The sequence below is a fragment of the Dama dama genome, chromosome 23, assembly GCF_033118175.1.
Source record: "Dama dama isolate Ldn47 chromosome 23, ASM3311817v1, whole genome shotgun sequence".
Taxonomy (NCBI): domain Eukaryota; kingdom Metazoa; phylum Chordata; class Mammalia; order Artiodactyla; family Cervidae; genus Dama; species Dama dama.
In genome coordinates, this window is record NC_083703.1 from 45,338,155 (window position 1) to 45,355,696 (window position 17,542).

General features: G+C 46.4%; 1 protein-coding gene across 1 annotated transcript; it reads right to left on the reverse strand.

The window, feature by feature from the left end:
- Positions 1-497: 497 nt before the first annotated feature.
- Positions 498-2,036, reverse strand: LOC133044819 (pre-mRNA-splicing factor RBM22-like). Its single transcript, XM_061126587.1, has one exon. The coding sequence runs from the start codon at positions 1,968-1,970 to the stop codon at positions 708-710; it is 1,263 nt and encodes a 420-aa protein (XP_060982570.1). The 5' UTR covers positions 1,971-2,036; the 3' UTR covers positions 498-707.
- Between the last annotated feature and the right edge of the window lie 15,506 nt (positions 2,037-17,542).

The window sequence follows — 17,542 nt, forward strand, 5'->3', positions numbered from 1 at the left end:
ATAAATCAGGAAAGGAGAGATAAGATCTGGGTTGTGCTGGGTGCTGTTTCTACTTGTCTTTCAAGAGTGTGACTTTAGAAGCATTAAATCACACTCTTGCCACTACAATGATTAGTACTAGTAATCTTTTTTTTTAGATGATAAAAATTAAAATATCCAATGGACACAAAAAAGGTCAAAAATTGTTTGCTTGTTTTTCTTACTGCAGTTCATTTCCCCCCGCCCCCCCACCCACCAATGGCAACCCACTCCAGTACTCTTGCCTGGAAAATTCCATGGACTGAGGAGCCTGGTAGGCTACAGTCCATGGGGTTGCAAAGAGTTGGACATGACTGAGCGACTTCGCAGGCCAGGCATCCGCCAAAAGAAGATACAAAATGAACATACGGTCGGGATGGTTAACTCCGTTGGACATTGCAATTCACCCAGTTGCTTGTTCCCCATACAGATGAGGGGAAGAGGCATTAGGTTTTATTAGTTACGTTATAGCAGTAACCAGATGTGTTAATGACAGCTTATTTCAGGTCCATCAATCCTTTGAGAACACATAGAGGAAATCATGGCTGTCGTTCTCCAACTGCCCACATCTGAATACATTCCACTACCATGGAAACTACAAAGGAAGGAAAAATATATTTATTCCGGGATTCATTTACTAGGATCTTTACGCGCCCTCGCTTCCGTAGAGCCCCAGAGCGTGATGAGTGCTAGGGGCTGCTGTGTTTCCCGGCATGTGCTCCCATCCTCTGCGGGTCCTGAGAAGGATAGTGGATTGGTCCTGGAGCCCTCATGAATGGAGGGGGTGGTCCCATGGGGTGGAACATGTGTGGCCCAAAACCTGGGGGTGGGGGCGGGGCAATACCAGGTGGGGGTGGCAGGGCAATGTTCACCACGGCCGGAGGACCACTGGGGGGTAGGTTGAAGTAGTTGGCAGAGGCTTCTTCTTCTGCGGCAGGAGGTGGAGGAAGAGCTCCTGGGAGCCCTGGAACGGGCTCGAGCTTGATTCCAGAGTCTGTGGTCCCGTCCTTCTCCTTTTCTTTCCCTCTGGCTGCCTGGGACCTTCCCCATTTCACGTTGAGCCTGCGGCCATTGACAATCAACTTATTAAAGGACTTCTCGGCAGCCACTTCTGCAGCCTGCCTTGTGGCAAACTGGATGAAAGCACACTGCTGTCTTTGCACAACAGTGATGGTCCGGATCTCTCCAAACTGGTAGAAGTGATTCCTTAGATCGGTCTCAGTAATGGTATCGCCCAGACCACCAACATACAGTGTGGTGATAGTCTTGTCCTCTGGTGGGTCCAGACGTGGCATTGTTGAAGCCCGCTTCAAGAGTTTATCTGCCACAGGGTCATTGATTCCATAATATCGGTCTTTAATGTTCTGATCAGCAAGGGGGTCATCTGGATCTGTTGGTTTTTCATGTCTGTATGGACACTCCTCTCCTCTCTTACACTCTCCTTTCACCCAGAAGGAGCAAATGTGTGGTCGATTCCTTTTGTAGTAGGGTGTGGTCTGGGCCAGTTTGAGCAGCATGTCACTGGTGGATGTGGCTTTCCCCAACATGCCAACTGGCCGCGTTCCATCAGAGTTGGAAATCTCTCTCTCCATATTCTGCGTGTAGTACTCTTTGTTGACGTCGGACTTTGGCATGCCATCCTTAAAAGACAATCCTGCATCACGAACCTGGATGGGCAGGCCGTACTCTAGGTCTAAGAGGCAGGTCTGACAGACATTCTTCAATTTACTGCAGGTCTGGCACACTTCAGTCTTCTTGAAATGCATGCGGACCCCAGGGCACCAGCGAAATACTGTGAATGGCCTGGCACAGATTTTGCATTCCTTCCCATACTTTTCTTTGGTCATTCGGATATATGGGTTTTCTCCAAGACACGTCTGGCACAGAATAGGGAAGTCCGCATCCTCCCAGTTCTGCCTGTTGTAGGTGTTGGAACCTAGAGAGGTCGCCATCTTGAGAGCGTCTGGAGGCAGCCGCAGCTTCCGAGTTGGGAGAGGACCGCCACAATCCCGTCAGGCCCCGTGGCTGCCTCCCCTCACGTCGACGTCTTATTTACGCGTCAGTCCTGAATATTCTTGAAAGGACTGATGCTGAAGCTGAAGCTCCAATACTTTGGCCACCTAATTCATAGAGCCAACTTATTAGAAGACCCTGATGCTGGGAAAGACTGAGGGCAGGAGAAGTGGGCAACAGAGGATGAGATGGTTGGACAGCATCATCAACTCAATGGACATGAGTTTGAGCAAACTCCAGGAGATAATTAAGGACAGGGAAGCCTGGCGTGCTGCAGTCCATGGAGTTGAGTTGCAAAGAGTCCAACACGACTAAGTGACTAAACAACAACACAAGCAAATTGGCATTACTGATCAGTATCTCTTCAGGATGTTGAACCCGAGTTCAGAGAGGTCAGACATGCCCTGGTGTGTAACCAAGGTCCCACCCTCTGGCTAGAAGAGGTAAGTGTCCTGTTGCCATTGGCCAGAGGGCAACACCCAGCTCCCTGGAGGATGTTCTCCTCCTGGAGCTGGAGCTCTTTGAAACAGCACTTGTGTGTTTCTTGTTTGTATCCGTTTCTGTGGTAAATTATGCTGGATTATGTGAAATAAAGAGGAATTCAGCTGAGATATGATGGGCTTGGCTAGGCCTTTGGGAAGGGGGCCCTGCACCTCTTTGCTGAGTGGTACTACCCGTGAGGGCAGGACGCAATGGCGTTAGAGCCAGTTCCCTCCCTGGGTTCTTATGAAGTCACCGTTTCTGGCCTTACAGCGACAGATGGCAAATTCACAGTGATAATAGTAGTAAAATAATGACAATGGAGAAAGCAGAGGTCCCCATTGGAGTGAGTTGCTAAGGTGACACAAATGTCCCAGAGCTGGTGAATGACGTGGTTCCCTTGGCTGGTTTTCACACGGTTACACTTGTTAGTAAATCCCTTTCCCAAAGTGGGTGTTGTTGTGTCCTGCACCATCATTACTGAAGAGAAGAAAACTCTGATCTGCAGTGGGCAGGGATCCCCTCCTGAAGAGGGGAACAGGCCCCATGGCCTCGGCATCACAGAGGAATTGTGTGGCTGTTGAGCTGAGCCTCAGAGCCAGCAGCCAAGGAAGCTCCCTGCAAAGAGGCTTCCTGGCTGAGTCCACTGTCAGCAATGGGAAACAGCCCCCGAACGTTATTGCAAAATCCTATCTTAGTTTGCCCTCCCCACTCTGGGAACATTAGATTTAACTTTGGAAAGCTCCAACCCTTTGATCTCCACTCAGAGTGGGCGGGCTTAGCCTCCAAGTAGAAGCTCCCATTCCAGGGTGATGTTGTAAGTCAAGTATGCTAAGCATCCTCGCTGATAAGTGGGAAGCCATGGCTCATCCCCTGGGGTTCCTGCGTCTACAGGAGGGCGGGATGAAGGGGCGACATACACTGTTGGGGACTTCCCCAGGGAGCTCCGAGAGGACTTGGTGTGAAGCAGCAGGAGGTGCTGCCCTGTGGTGCAGCCAGCCAGCCTGCTGGTGGCTTGGAACCCTAACTAGCACCTCCCAGGCCCTGTGTGAGAGCCTGTCAGCAAGGAACAGCCCGCGGCAGCAGGAGCCCAGCTTTCACCGTGCTTTTCACGGTGCGGCTTCTTCACCGCTCACCTCTTCGTTGGGATGGCAGACCACCCTGTTCTCCTGGGCGTCGCGGGAGGGAGTTCTGCGCTAGAGTTGACTGCCTGCCAACGGGGAGCAGGGGGCAGTGGCAGAGGTGACCTCCTCATATTGGGAGTGCCCGTGGCCGGGGCACCCTGGCTGTGCCCTCAAAGGACGCCAGGCTGCTGCCACCCAGGGAGCCTCGCGGCGGCACCCAGTGATGTTCCAGGCCCGGCGGGTCTCTGCCAGGAGGTGCGGGAGGAGCAGTCCCGAGCCCCTGCTGGAACCTGCCTGCAGGCAGCTCTTTGTTCCCCGTGTGATGACGCAGTGAGTCACCCATCCAGCTTCGAAAGGCTAATCCCTTTCTCCAGGCAGACGTGACTCAGGTCAGGAGTCTGTGCCCCTCTGAGAAAAGTGTCCTTAGGGACGCGCGCTCTGCGCAGTGGCCCTCACTGAGGAAGCCGCGGCGTCTCCAGGGTCCGCAGCTCCAGCCCCTGCGCCTGTGCAGGGCCGCACCAGCCTCAGCCCTCCGCACCCCAGGGCTTTGCCCTTGGGGCTAGTGACGATCCACGTCCCCAACTAGTCTGGGGCCAACAGTGAACTGGAAAAAAAGTAGTAACTGAATCCAGTTTTTACAACTGTGTTCTATTAACAAGGTTAAGAAAATTAAGATTCATTGAGTCATCTGTCTTCAGGGGCAAAGAGCTGCAGACACAAGCGGAAAGAAAAAACCCGATGTGGAGGTTCGGGAAGCCTTTGTGTTCTTCACACTTGTTTCATGGTTAGTTACATCCTGTGGAGCCAGTGCCCGACTCGACTGAAGCCCCGGCTCTGCGTCAGGCGGCCTTCTGCTGTGCTTTTCCGTCACTTCCAGAACCTGTGCCTGGCCTCTGTTGGCCTGAGGGTCTGCTGTGAGGCCAGAGAAAGGAGGAGAAAAGAAGAGAGGCACAGAGGGAAGGAGAGTGTGTAAGAAGCTGGGGGGCGGGGGCGGGTGGGAGGCCGCTCTACCACTTCCCACCTATGTGACCAGGTCATACAGCTTCTCTCTCTAGTCCCATTCTCTTCATAGCAGTGTCTTCATTTGCTTGTATATATGATGTGATGTACGATCCCGTAATATGATTGTTGCTGTTCACTCACTAGGTCATGTCTGATTCTTTGCGACCCCATGGACTGCAGCATGCCAGGCCTAACATGATATATGATATAATATATGGTGACTTATGATCTGTATGATATGATATTCGACATAAGTAATTCTAGCCTCCTGACTGGCGCACGACAATCTTAACCATTGTTTCTGTTCATATTAGCAAAAATGATAAGTATTATAATTGCTACTAATGTCTCACAATGCATACTTTCCAAATGAATAATTTTTTAACAGTACACTCTTGCAGCAACTAAAAAAATAAAAGAACCCATTGTCCACAGGTGAACTTTTAACAGAACAAGAGAGACAGGTAGTTGTAGAAAGCATCTTGATTGAGGAAGACTTCTTTTTAGCATCCTGCAACCCCAGGCAGATATAAGCTCAACCTTGAAGAGGAAGATATATTAAACCACTCAAATATGCTGTGCTTCCCAGCTCCAGCCAAGAGGTGATAAGACAAAATTTTATGTTATCAACTAAAATGGAGTTCTGAGATTAGGATGTCTCCCTGGAACTTGGCGCCAGACAGTGATTCAGTGAGGGCTTCATATATGCTAAATGACAATGATAAGATTTAGATTCCCACCATAAAGCTTTCCTAGAATAACAGGGCCTAGATTTGTTTTCTTTATTCCTTCCCCATCATCATTACTTTGGTTTTTAATCACTGGATATGATGGCCTGACGGTTTCAAACATCCCCTAGTTGTCCAGGAGGTTTGATGCGTTCCATGTGCCTGGTGTCCTGACCTGACCATCGCCCATCAGGGATCTCTGTGCAGATGCAGGATCAGCCCTTCTGAACAAGTCCTCTGCCGCTGCTCTGTGCAGATGCAGGATCAGCCCTTCTGAACAAGTCCTCTGCCGCTGCTTCTCACCCTCCTGCTGTTTCAGTTTAAGCTTTACAATGAGAAGTGTTCTGCACAATCCAACGAGAGACGCCATCCGTATTGCAAGGAAATGGATGACTCGAAGCTTATGCACAGAAAGAAAGCTTAGGTTTCTTTGACCCTGTCATTGAATGGGGGTAACTTTGTTTGTCTTCTAGGGTCAAGGATAATTAGCTTGTTTCTTCCTTTCAAACAGAGACGTCATTTAGCCAGGAGGTTCCAGCATTTCTCAGCAGTGCACCCCAAAGGTGCTTCAATCCAGATGTCACAATGGAGTCCTAGAACTCAAAGCCCATTGTGGGCTCCATTGCAGCTCCTGCCTGAAATTTCCAATTTCAGAGCCTGAAGCACAAGCCTGCAAGTGAACATTCTCCACCACATGCCATCTGTTAGCCTCTTTCATCCAAGCTGATTTTTTTCAATTTTAATAATGCCACCATGAAGAGCAGTCAGTTATACGGAAGCTGTTTACAGTGTCTGTGAGATGTACACAGTCTTCTAATAATGCACCCTTCCTGAGCCAGCAGGAGTCCTGTGGACAGCAGCAGTTAGTGGGGGTCCCTTCCCTAAACTTCCTTCAGTAAACCTCAGGCCCCCATCTCATGGCGCCCGTGGGAATGCGCTCTTAACATCCCTCCAGGAGTGCAAGCTTAATCTCAGGGCGCCTTGCTTTGGGGAGCGTCCTGTTTGTCTATTGTTAGAACAAAAACAGTGCCGCATATTTTGGCCACTTGAAAAGAATGACTACTTCTCTTCCAAGGGTCAGGGAGGTGGTGAGAAAGTCTGATGTGAAAGTCATCCCACCGCTTCCTGGAGATGGCATTCTCAAGCCTTGAGTCATCGCTCCTTTCACCCTTTGTAGCCAAGTGGCCACGTCCTCTCATTAAAAGCCGGGGAGGGCTAGAACTTGCTGGATGAGGGTGAGACAATCCCAAGGAAACCAGGGCTGGTGGGCTTCAAGAACAGATAGTCAGACAGTCCTGTGTGAATAATGATTAGCCTTTGAAACCATGCGTCCTCAGGTGTCTGGGGACAGAGGCAGCGGGCACCCTGGTTTGCTTGTCTGTCCACTGGTGAGGGTGGTCCCGGGACCACAGGTGCCTCCCCTAGGGACCCTGGCACTGCATTAGCTCATCCACACTCAGGGCCCAGGGGACCAGACTCCCTCCACCTCTGTCTTCTCATCCAGCTCGAGTCAGCCCCCGCGCCATTCACCAAGTCATGACAGACACCTCTGAGATTATTGTTTTATGCTCTATTGCAGTATATTTTAAAAGGAATGTTTTTAATCTTCCCTGTAGGGACAGCACTGGGTTCTCGTCTAGCTCCATGTTCTGACCTCAGCAAGTCTCATTTTCTGAGCTGGAGAATGGAAATAGCAAGCACTTCCTGGTCAGCCTGGAGGACAGTTGTGAGAAGCAAGAGCAGAGCCCTTGCACGGTGTCAAGGGTTTCTAGTCTTCCGTAGGGCAGCCAGACATGTGGCCTACAACGTGCCCCCTGCACATAAAGGCTGTTTCGAGGGAAACACACTTAAAATAACACCAGGTGCAAGAAGGGTGCCCTTCCTGGACGTGGGAGAGAAGACCCCCACCCTGCCACTGTGGAAGATGACCCCTGGAGCGTGGAGGGAGTAACGTCCTCATCCTGCCTGGTGGGGAGTCAGACCGAGAGTGCTCTGCGCAGATGGGCCCTGTTAAAGTGACTCCCGCCTTCCACAGCCTCCCTGTGTATGTTAGTTACTTTTCCTCAGTTTCCTCTCTGTCCAGCCCAATATAAGAGCATCTAAGGTCATGGCTTCTTTGTGTCTTTGCTCCTTGTGAAGGCTTGTAGGCTTGTTCCCTCTTGGTCTTTCCTACGTCACTTTAATTCTCAGGCCCAGGTGACAGCCTGAGGGCAGAGGGAAACCTCTGTCCTGAACTTGTGGCCCTTTCTCCCAGAAGTCTCAACATTCTCATTCTCCCAGCCTTCCTCCTCCTCAGAGGGACCCATCTGCCTGCCTCCCCTCCAGCCCTACGTGGAAACTCTATAGGCGAGATGGGAACAGGTGCCTCTGGGTGAGGCTGGCAAAGCCAGGTGCCCAGAGGCCCCCTGGAGCACTGTCACTTCAGTTGTTCAACCCTGGGCACTGCTCTTTCGCAGTCAGGATCAGACACCCGATGTGTTTGAAGACGTCTTTCTTCCAGGGCAGACTCGTCAACCTCACCAGGGGTTGGGGAGGATTCTTGTCCTACTGCCCCGAGTGTCGGCTGTGGGAAGAGTCAGGCCCGCCAGGCAGGCATGTGGAAAGGCACCTGGTCAGCAGCTGGTCTGGCCAACACAGACTCTGAGCACCTCAGGTGAGCTGATGGGTCAGCGGGCTAGCCTTGGATAAGCCTCTGGGACCCCAACGAAGACACCTTCAGTGGTCCTCCCAGCCTCCCACTGAGGCTTTCTTCTCCTGGGAAGAGAGCACCCTGGGCACCCACCACCCTCCTCCCTGACACCCTCACCCTAAGGCCCCACCATGGTCCCAACTTCTGTGAGAGGACTCAGTTCCTAACGGTTAGAAGACAGTTGTGTATCATCCTGGGAAGACCATCCAGGACAGAAATGGAAAGGGAATTGCTTATAACATTCCAGGCTGTCAGGCATAACTACAGGAAGGCAGACTCATACAGACTCATACAGGATCATATTCATAAAACTCTGACTTCACGTCTGTTTTGTCAGACCCTTTTTCCTGGTTGGGTCTCGCTGAAATCGTGTGACTGACATATTCTGCTGTGGCCCGGCCACCACACCTGCTGTCCCTGGAGGCGTCCCGGTCTGTCCGGGAGAGCACCAGAGCCCAGCCTCCCACACATAAGACCTGAGGGTGGTCACTGGCCTGGTGACACACGTCTCCTGGTGAACCATGTCTCCCCCTCCCTCTGGGCTGAAATGGGAGGCTCTGGCCTGGCAGCTCTGCTTAGTTAGAGACGCTTTCTGATGAATGGAACCTGTATTTTACTGGATTCTTCATCCATAAAATTAGGCAGTTAGACTAGATCATCTCTTAGGGATTTTCCAGCTCTAAAGTGGCACAATTCCATGGTTTTATGGTGTGTGGCTGAGTTTCTTTTATTCCATTTTGCTCAGTAAGGATTATACAGCCTCATCAGAACTTGTCACAAGAAAGGGATATTCTGTCATACCCAGGACAGGCTCGGCATCCAGGCGTATATATGCTCCATGTACACAATAATACACAAATAATTTTCTAGTACATTTGAATGAAGGGAAATAGCCCAGTAAACTCAAAACAATTAGGAATGTCCGAAGTCAATCTCAGTATTGTGTTCTGTGCTCATTCATTTAAAAATCTTACTTGGAATGTGCTTTAATATCAGGTCAAGAGCAACAACACAGTTTCAAAATACCTGTAACAAAAAAATAGGCATATAGTAATCAGATTTATCTGTCCTGAGGAGCCCATTAGAAGACACAGTTTTCAGGTGTTGAGCCATTCCCTAACAGTGACAGTCTTATTAGAGGCGATTGCATTAGAAGTAAATGGTTTATTACATTGCAGTAATGTACGTATTGGTATTTAACTTTTATCCTAAGTGGTTGTTTCCTCTTTCTATAAAATTAGCAAGAAAAGACCACTAAAAATCACCAATTCTGATTCAGTGTGTGTCTCACTCAGATAAAAACACAAGCTATTTAAAGAAACCCAGATGTAGCAGCGGGAGGGTGATGGGCACAAGTGGGGAAGAGATTCATCTCTAGTCTTCAAACTCAGCTGAGGGGAAACCTCTCCTGGGGGGTGAGGGGGCATCAGGGAGTCCTGATGTCCTGCCAGCAGCCTCCACCGGCTGAACTGGAATGTGCGGGGTGGAGGTCAGCTTCACTGGGTTTTGACGGTTGTGCCATTATTGCCCTGTTTAGCAGGAGAGGAAGCTGAGGCCCAGGCAGGATGGTTAACTTCCCCAAGTCCGCTCAGTGGGTGCAAAGCTGAGCTTCACATCAGCAGTTCAGACCCCAGAGCCTGTGGCGTGAGGCAGCATCATACACCTCACTTCAAACTCAACGTGAAAAGAACAGAAAATGCAAACCAGCAAACGCCAAACAAGAAGAAACTTCACACACACACTCGGAAGTGTCTGTCTTGAATTATTTCCCTTTGGAGGGGGTCTTAGACGGTATATTAACAAGGGGTTCACAGAGTTGAATGCTTGGCAGGTGGCTGGCTGTACATGTAGTGAATATATATACATACATACATATACCCTGGACAACCTGTCTCGATGTGGCTTGGCAGCACCACTGTAAATGAACAGACGGTGTGAGGAAATGTGATCCCCTCTGGACCCTCCAGGAAGAGCACAGACCTTCAGGTGCCTTGGCTTCAGCCCAGTGAGACCTGTGTCACCTTCTGAATTCCAGAATCACATGGCGGTAGACGTGTGCTGTTCTCAGCCAATAAATTTATGGTAAACTGTTAGAGCAGCAATAGGAAACTAATACATTCACCCAAAGTATGTTTTTTCATGTTGAGGTTTGATGGCAAAACATGGGCTGTTCACTTAGTCTTGATTGACAGACTGTCTTGGTTTTCTCCCGTGATCACCGGTGGTAGTTGTTGTTTAGTTGCTCATTCATGTCCAGCTCTTTGCAACCCCATGGACTATAGCCTGCCAGGCTCTTCTGTCCATGGGGATTCTCCAGGCAAGAATACTGGAGTGGGTTGCCATGCCCTCCTCCAGGGGATCCTCCCAACCCAGGGATCAAACCCATGTCTCTTGCATTGGCAGGCAGGTTCTTTACTGCTGAGCCACTGGGGAAGCCTGATCACTGTTTACTACACAGTAAAGTTACTGAAAGTGTCTCTTCCTCTCTAAGTTCTCCGGATCTCTTCCTGTCGCGTACTCCCCTTCCTAGTAGTCTTTGCATTGTGTCATGTCTGTGAGCTTTTAGAAGTTTTTGGTGCTGCTTATTTTGAATTTTTAAGGTTGTTTTTAATTGAGACTCCTTTTCAATGAGTGACTAGTGTACAAAGACAAGAGTCAGAACTTAAATAAGACTTTGCCTTTTATGAGACTGCGTTTCAGGAAGGAAGAAGGAACACAATCACTGGTTAATAGTTGGGAAACTTCCATTCCCCTCCCTTAGCACAGTGACATTACAACCTTTGCTTAGATGTGAGTACAGCCTCCTCCAAGAAGATGCCCTATGGTCATGTGGGGAGACCCCAGGAGGTCGAGCAGCTGACACTCATAGGGTCAGGGGTCAGAGGGCACACCCCGAAGAGCACTGACAGTGTGAATTGAGAGGGAAGTTCAGTATCTTGCCAGAAAAGAAATACTAAGGGTCTCTACTTTTGTTGAAACATTGACATTTTTTCTCTAATATGAATATGTAGTGTTGGGGAAATAAGATAATCCTACCAACGAAAGTCCTCTATGCACCAGTATAGATGAGACAAGGAATAATGTATTATAGAACAGTTAGCAAACTCACAGGTGCAGAGGGCAGCACGAAGTGATGGCAGTCTGGACAGAATTGCAGACATTTACATGGTAAAGTAGGCTTCTCTGGTGGCTCAGCTGGTAAAGAATCTGCCTGTATTGTGGGAGATCTGGGTTCGATCCCTGGGTTGGGAAGATCCCCTGGAGAAAGGAACAGCTACCCACTGAAGTATTCTGGCCTGGAGAATCCCACGGACTGTACAGTCCATCGGGTAGCAAAGAATCAGACATGACTGAGCGACTTTCACCTCACATGGTAAAATAGAAGAAAGAACAACTAAAGCTCCTCTTGTCTCCCTGAGTGATGAAAGGACAGGTCTTGTGATGGTTTCCCTCAGAGAGACCCGAGTTCAGTCCAGCATCCAGCTGCAGTTTCAAGGGGCAGATGACCTCACATTATAAAACCAGAAAGTTGTCCTCTCATTTGTCTGTGACTTTCTCAAGGAGCTGTGCTAAACGGAGAGAGACACCCACCCCAAAGACAATGGCATTCTTTACACTTAGTCGTGCTGCTCTGTGGTGAAGAGTTGACTTACTCGTTGTTGTTCACTCACTAAGTTGTGTCTGGCTCTTTGCAACCCCATGAACTGCAGTATACCAGGCTCCTCTGTCCTTCACCATCTCCCAGAGTTTGCACAAATTCATATCCATTGAGTCTGTCTATGAGCTATGCAACCATCTCATCCTTTGCCGCCTCCTTCTCCTCCTGCCATCAATCTTTCCCAGCATCAGGGTCTTTCCCAGTGAGTCAGTTCTTTGCATCAGGTGGACAAAGTATTAGAGCTTCAGCTTCAGTCCTTCCAATGACTATTCAGGATTGATTCCCTTTAGGATTGACTGACTTGATCTCCCTGCTATCCAAGGGACTCTCAAGAGTCTTCTCCATCACCACAGTTCAAAAGCATCAACTCTTCAGCATTCAGCCTTCTTTATGGTCCTACTCTCACATCTGTACATGACTACTGGAAAAACCATAGCTTTGACTACACAGACGTTTGTCAGCAAAGTGATTTCTCTGCTTTTTAATTCACACTCTAGGTTTGTCATAGCTTTTATACCAAGGAGTAAGTGTCTTTTAATTTCATGGTTGCAGTCACTGTCTGCAGTGATTTTGGAGCCCAAGAAATAAAATCTACCACTCTTTCCATTTTTTTCCCATCTGTTTGCCATGAAGTGATGGGACCGGATGCCATGATCTTAGTTTTTGACTTACTCATTACTCCCTGAAAACCTGCCTTCCACTAGCCAGATACATGTCATCACCCAGCTTCAATGAATCTGATACTTGATTGAAAGGAACAACAATAGACCTGTGAGGGTTGAATGCTACCTGTGTCCTTGAATTTCTTATCGACTTCTGAATAACTACCCTCTGAGTGGGATTTCCTTGGTGATTCTCCTATAAATGAGCCTATATTTCTCTTGAGAAAAGCTTTAAAGTGACCTCTATTTAATAGTAACCTGGGTTCAATTTTAATTAGGCTGTAAGTGGTAAATATTTGCTAATAGACTTTAGGGGGAATAATTAATTAGTAAAAGACTGCTATGTACTGACATTTATGTGACCAAACTAATAGATCTGATCCAATGAAGTCTTAGAGAAAGCAATTTTTTATAACCTAATTGTTAAAGATTTAAGATATCTACAAAACTGTTGTTTAAAAAAAATCACAGTGTGATTTTTCTTTAAAAATTTATTTCTATTTCAATGGCTTGAGTAAAGATGTTCTTTTTATTTTGTTACATTAGTCCAAATAGCTATCCTATTGAAACATAATAAAATAGAATTAGATTCTGTATTTTATCCCTTTGTGGTACATTGTTTAAAACAACTTAGGTTTTATTTATTCTTCCAATAGATAAAGGTTGTATGATTTGGAAGTCCAATTTTTTTAACAGTTTTATGGGGGTCTAATTTACATACCATAAAACTCATTCATTTTAATTGTGCTGTTCAGTGATTTTTAGTGAATTTACAGGGTTGTGAAGCCTTCCTCACAGTGCAGTTTTAGACTCACTCATGTACCCCACTCCTCATTCCCACCCCCAACTCCATGCACCAGGAAACTATTTTCCTTTTAGAAATGTTTACGTTTTTAAACATGGTAAGATACATATAACATAAACTTTACCATCTCATTATTCTTTTTATTACATAAGTTTCACGTGTCCAGTATTCTGGTTTTACATTTGTGCACACAACAGTGTCATCAGCACCATAGCTCTTATTGCTCTCCAGCCTATGTGGTTCACACCCTTCACCCATTCACTTATCCTCCAATCCCCACCCCCTCTGGTAATCACTCATCTGTCCTCTGTATCTTTGAGTTTGTTTTGTTTGCTTTGGGTTTTTTTTAGATTCCACATATGAGTGAAATCATATGGTATTTGTCTTTCTCCATATGACTTACTTCACTAAGCATAATACCCTCATGGCTCACCCATGTTGTTACAAATGGAAAGATTTCATTCTTTTTATAGCTGAGTAATATTCCATTATATATATTATATTATATATATATATGTCTGTTTTTGTGCCAGTACCATATTGTTTTGATTAGTGTAGCTTTGTAGTATAGCTTGAAATCAGGGAGTGTGATACATATATATACATATATATATACATTCACATCTTCTTTATCCATTCATCTGTTTTTAGACACTTAGATTGTTTCAGTGTCTTAGCTGTTGTTAATAATTTTGTAGTGAGCCTTGGGGTGCATGTATCTTTTCAAATTGGTGTTTTTGTGTTCTTCAGATAAATGCTCAGAGTTGAATAGTTCTATTCTTAATTTTTTGAAAAATCTCCATACTGTTTCCCATAGTGGCTGCACTGATTTACATTCCCACCAATGGTATATGAGGGTTCCCTTTCCTCCAATCTCTGTTATCTGTGGACTTTTTGATGACTGCCATTCTAACAGGTATGAGGTGATATTGTTTTGATTTGCATTTCCCAGATGACTACAGTTTTTGAGCGTTTTTTCACATACCTGTTGGCCATCTCTATGTCTTCTTTGGAAAAATGTCTAGTCACGTCCTCTGCCCATTTTTTAAATCAGGTCGTTTGTTTTGTTGTTGTTGTTGAGTTGTTTGAGTTCTTTATATATTTTAGATGTTATTCCCTTATTGGTTATATGATTTGCAAATATCTTCTCCCATTCAGTAAGCAGTTTTTGTTTTGATGATGGGTTTTTTTTTTTTCAATGTGCAGAAGCTTTTTTAGTTTGATGTGGTACCATTTGTTAATTTTTGCTTTTGTTGTGTGGAGTCAGAGCCCCAAAAACATTGCTGTAACCAATGTCAATGTGGTTACCCCTCATGTTTTTGTCTGGTAATTTTGTGGCTTCAGGTCTTATATTCAGACCTTTAATCCATTTTGAGTTAATTGTGTGTGGTGTATGGTAGTGGTCTAGTTGCATTCTTTTACAGGTGGCTTTTGATTTTTCCCAACACTGTTTATTGAAGAGATTGTCTTGTCTTCACAGTATGTCCTTTGCTCCTTTGTTGTAAGTTAATTGTCTAAATATGCGTGGATTTATTTTCAGACTCTCAATTCTGATCCATTGTTCTGCATGCCTGTTTTTGTGCCAGTACCATATTTTTTGATTAATGTAGCTTTGTAGTATAGCTTGAAATCAGGAAGTGTAATACTTCCAGCTTTGTTATTGGGAATCTACTGTCTCCATTGATTTTCCCTTTCTTGGATATTGCATATAAAGAGAATTATATACTTTGTGGTCTTTTGGGTCTGGATTCTTTTCCTTACATAATGTTTTTAAGGTTCATCCAAGTTGTAGCATGTATATGTAGTTCATTTTTTATTGCTGAATTGCATTTCACTGGACTTCCCTGGTGACTCAGTGGTAAAGAATCCACCTGTCAATGCAGGAGATGTGGGTTTGATCCCTGGGTTGGGAAGATCCCTTGGAGCAAGAAATGACAACTCACTCCAGTATTCTTGCCTGGGCAATCCCATGAACAGAGTAGCCTGGAGGGCTACAGTCCACAGGGCGGCAAAAGAATCTGATGCAACTTAGCAACTAAACAACAACAAAATGTTTCATTATATGACTATTTGCTCATTTCATTTATCCAGTCACAAGCTGATGTACATTTGCTTATTATAAGTCTTATCAGAGAAGGGAGGAAGACTGGTGTGGTGGTGAGGCAGGCTCAGTGGAGCCTGAGGGCATGGGACACTTAAATACCCAGGCATAACTCCACCTCAGCTCCTGTACAAAAGAATACATAGGTCAATTGTGCATTTATCAAGCATTGTAATGTAATATCAGCCAAGCGAAAGTGTGCTTTTGCTTTTGAGTCATCACAGCTGTGCAACTACAAGAGAAAAGATGCTCTTTAAGCACAGACACTAGAATCTCAGGAGTTTCCTCAAGTAAAGACAAAAAGATTTGGGCTTGTTTCCATCAGTCTCCAAGTGCACGCAGTCAGCCATCTATCCCAGTGTCCTTGAATTCCTCATGCCCTAATCAGTTTTACAGTAGCAGCAGCTGAGTGTCCCAAAGTCAGGCCATCAAGGAATACTCCATTCTGGGTAAAAACCAGGCACCATTTTCTGAGCTGTTCTGTCTCTGCACATCAGGGGTTACCGAGTTCATACCTACAATGCTGTGACACAAGATTTCTGTCCCAGAGCTCCACAAACCCCTGTGATTGCCTCAGTGGAAAGAGCCATGAGATCATCTTTGGTTACATTTGCTTTGGTGCTTTTTGTGCCCAGGTGCTGAAATGGCTCTGTAGTGGTGAAGGGGAGAGAAGCATCTTGTTCTCTGTAAGAAGCCCCTGTGTTTGTACTGAGGTTACTTCTGGGAGCACTGAAGGTTGGGGACAGTCTCCAGGGGGAAGCAGCCTGGAGCTCTCCCTGCTCCCAGCCTTGGGGGAAGGGAAGAGGGCTGGAGGGTAAGAGAACCACCAGTGGCCAACAATGCATCCAATCATGCTTACATAATGGAACCTCCACAGAAACTCTCAAGAAAGGGGCCCGAAGAACTTCTGGATTGGTAAACACCTCCACCCTGGAAGGGTGACCTATTCCAACTCCTTGGAAGGACAGAAAACCTTGCACTTGGGACCTTCTGGACCTTGCCCTGTATACCTGTTAATCTGGCCCTTCATCTGGACCCTTATCACATCGTTTATAGTAAACTGGTACATATGTTTCCTTCAATTCCGTCAAGTGTTATAGCAAATCCCAGAGCCTGAGAAGGGGGTTGTAGGAATATCCAGATTATAACCAGTTGCTCAGAAGCCCAGGGGACAATCTTGTAGTGGATAAGACATCTGAAGTGGGGGATTGTGCAGAACTGGCCCTTCACCTGCTCGATCATCACTGCATCCATGTACTTAGTGTCATAATCAAATTGAATAGTAGATGCCTGGCTGGTATCTGGACAGCTGGTGAATTAGCTGGTGTGAGGAAAACACACACATACACACACACACACACACACACACATTTGATGTCAGAAGTCTTCTGTGAGGAAAGGGAACTAGAGTTCTCTGCTTTAAAAATCCCTTGATACCAGTTGCATTTTTATGCTTTCTGCCAAATTTCCCTGAAGTCTCCAGGCTGAATAACCACCGTTGGTACCAGTTTACATATCTGTCAAGGTGGTTAGTTTCAACCAGCAGACCCTGAATGGTTTAAGAAGATAATAAAATTTTGAAGGGCCACTGGTTGGCTAGAAAGTAGGCAAGAGCAACCAAAGCCTCGGAGCTGGTCTATTTTCTGATGCTGAGAAAGAATCTGTCCATGTCTGGCTCCTTGGCTTGTGGACACTGTAGACAGCTCTTCCCTCTGTGCCTGTCCATGTCCAGATTGCCTGTTTTTATAAGGACGTCAGTTGTGTTGGACTGAGGCCCATCATAACAGCCTTATTTTCATTAATTACTTCTGTAGTGATCCTACCTCCAAATAAAGTCCATCTGAGATACTGAACCTAGGATGTAAGCCTATGGATTGGGTGGGAGATGCAGTTTAACCCACAATACTAGCTCCATATGCAAAGTGTCAAATGGGTTGTATAATGCCTCATCTGTTCCTGGTTTGGGGGGAGGGTGATATGGAGAAAGGGTGGATGCAGACTTTGGGTCTTCTTTAGTGGAAGGTTGGCTTTGCCTGTCCGTTAAACTCACACGGTGGAGGGAGAATTCCTCCAGCCTTGGAAAGGGGTTGTACAGAGTGTGTACAGTGTGCGTGTATATAGTGTGTGACAGCATGTGCATAGTGTATGTGTATAGTGTGTGACAGTGTATGTATAGTGTGTGTGTATAGTGTGTGATACCATGTATATAGTACGTGACAGCATGTGTATAGCATATGACAGTGTGTATATAGTGTGTGACAG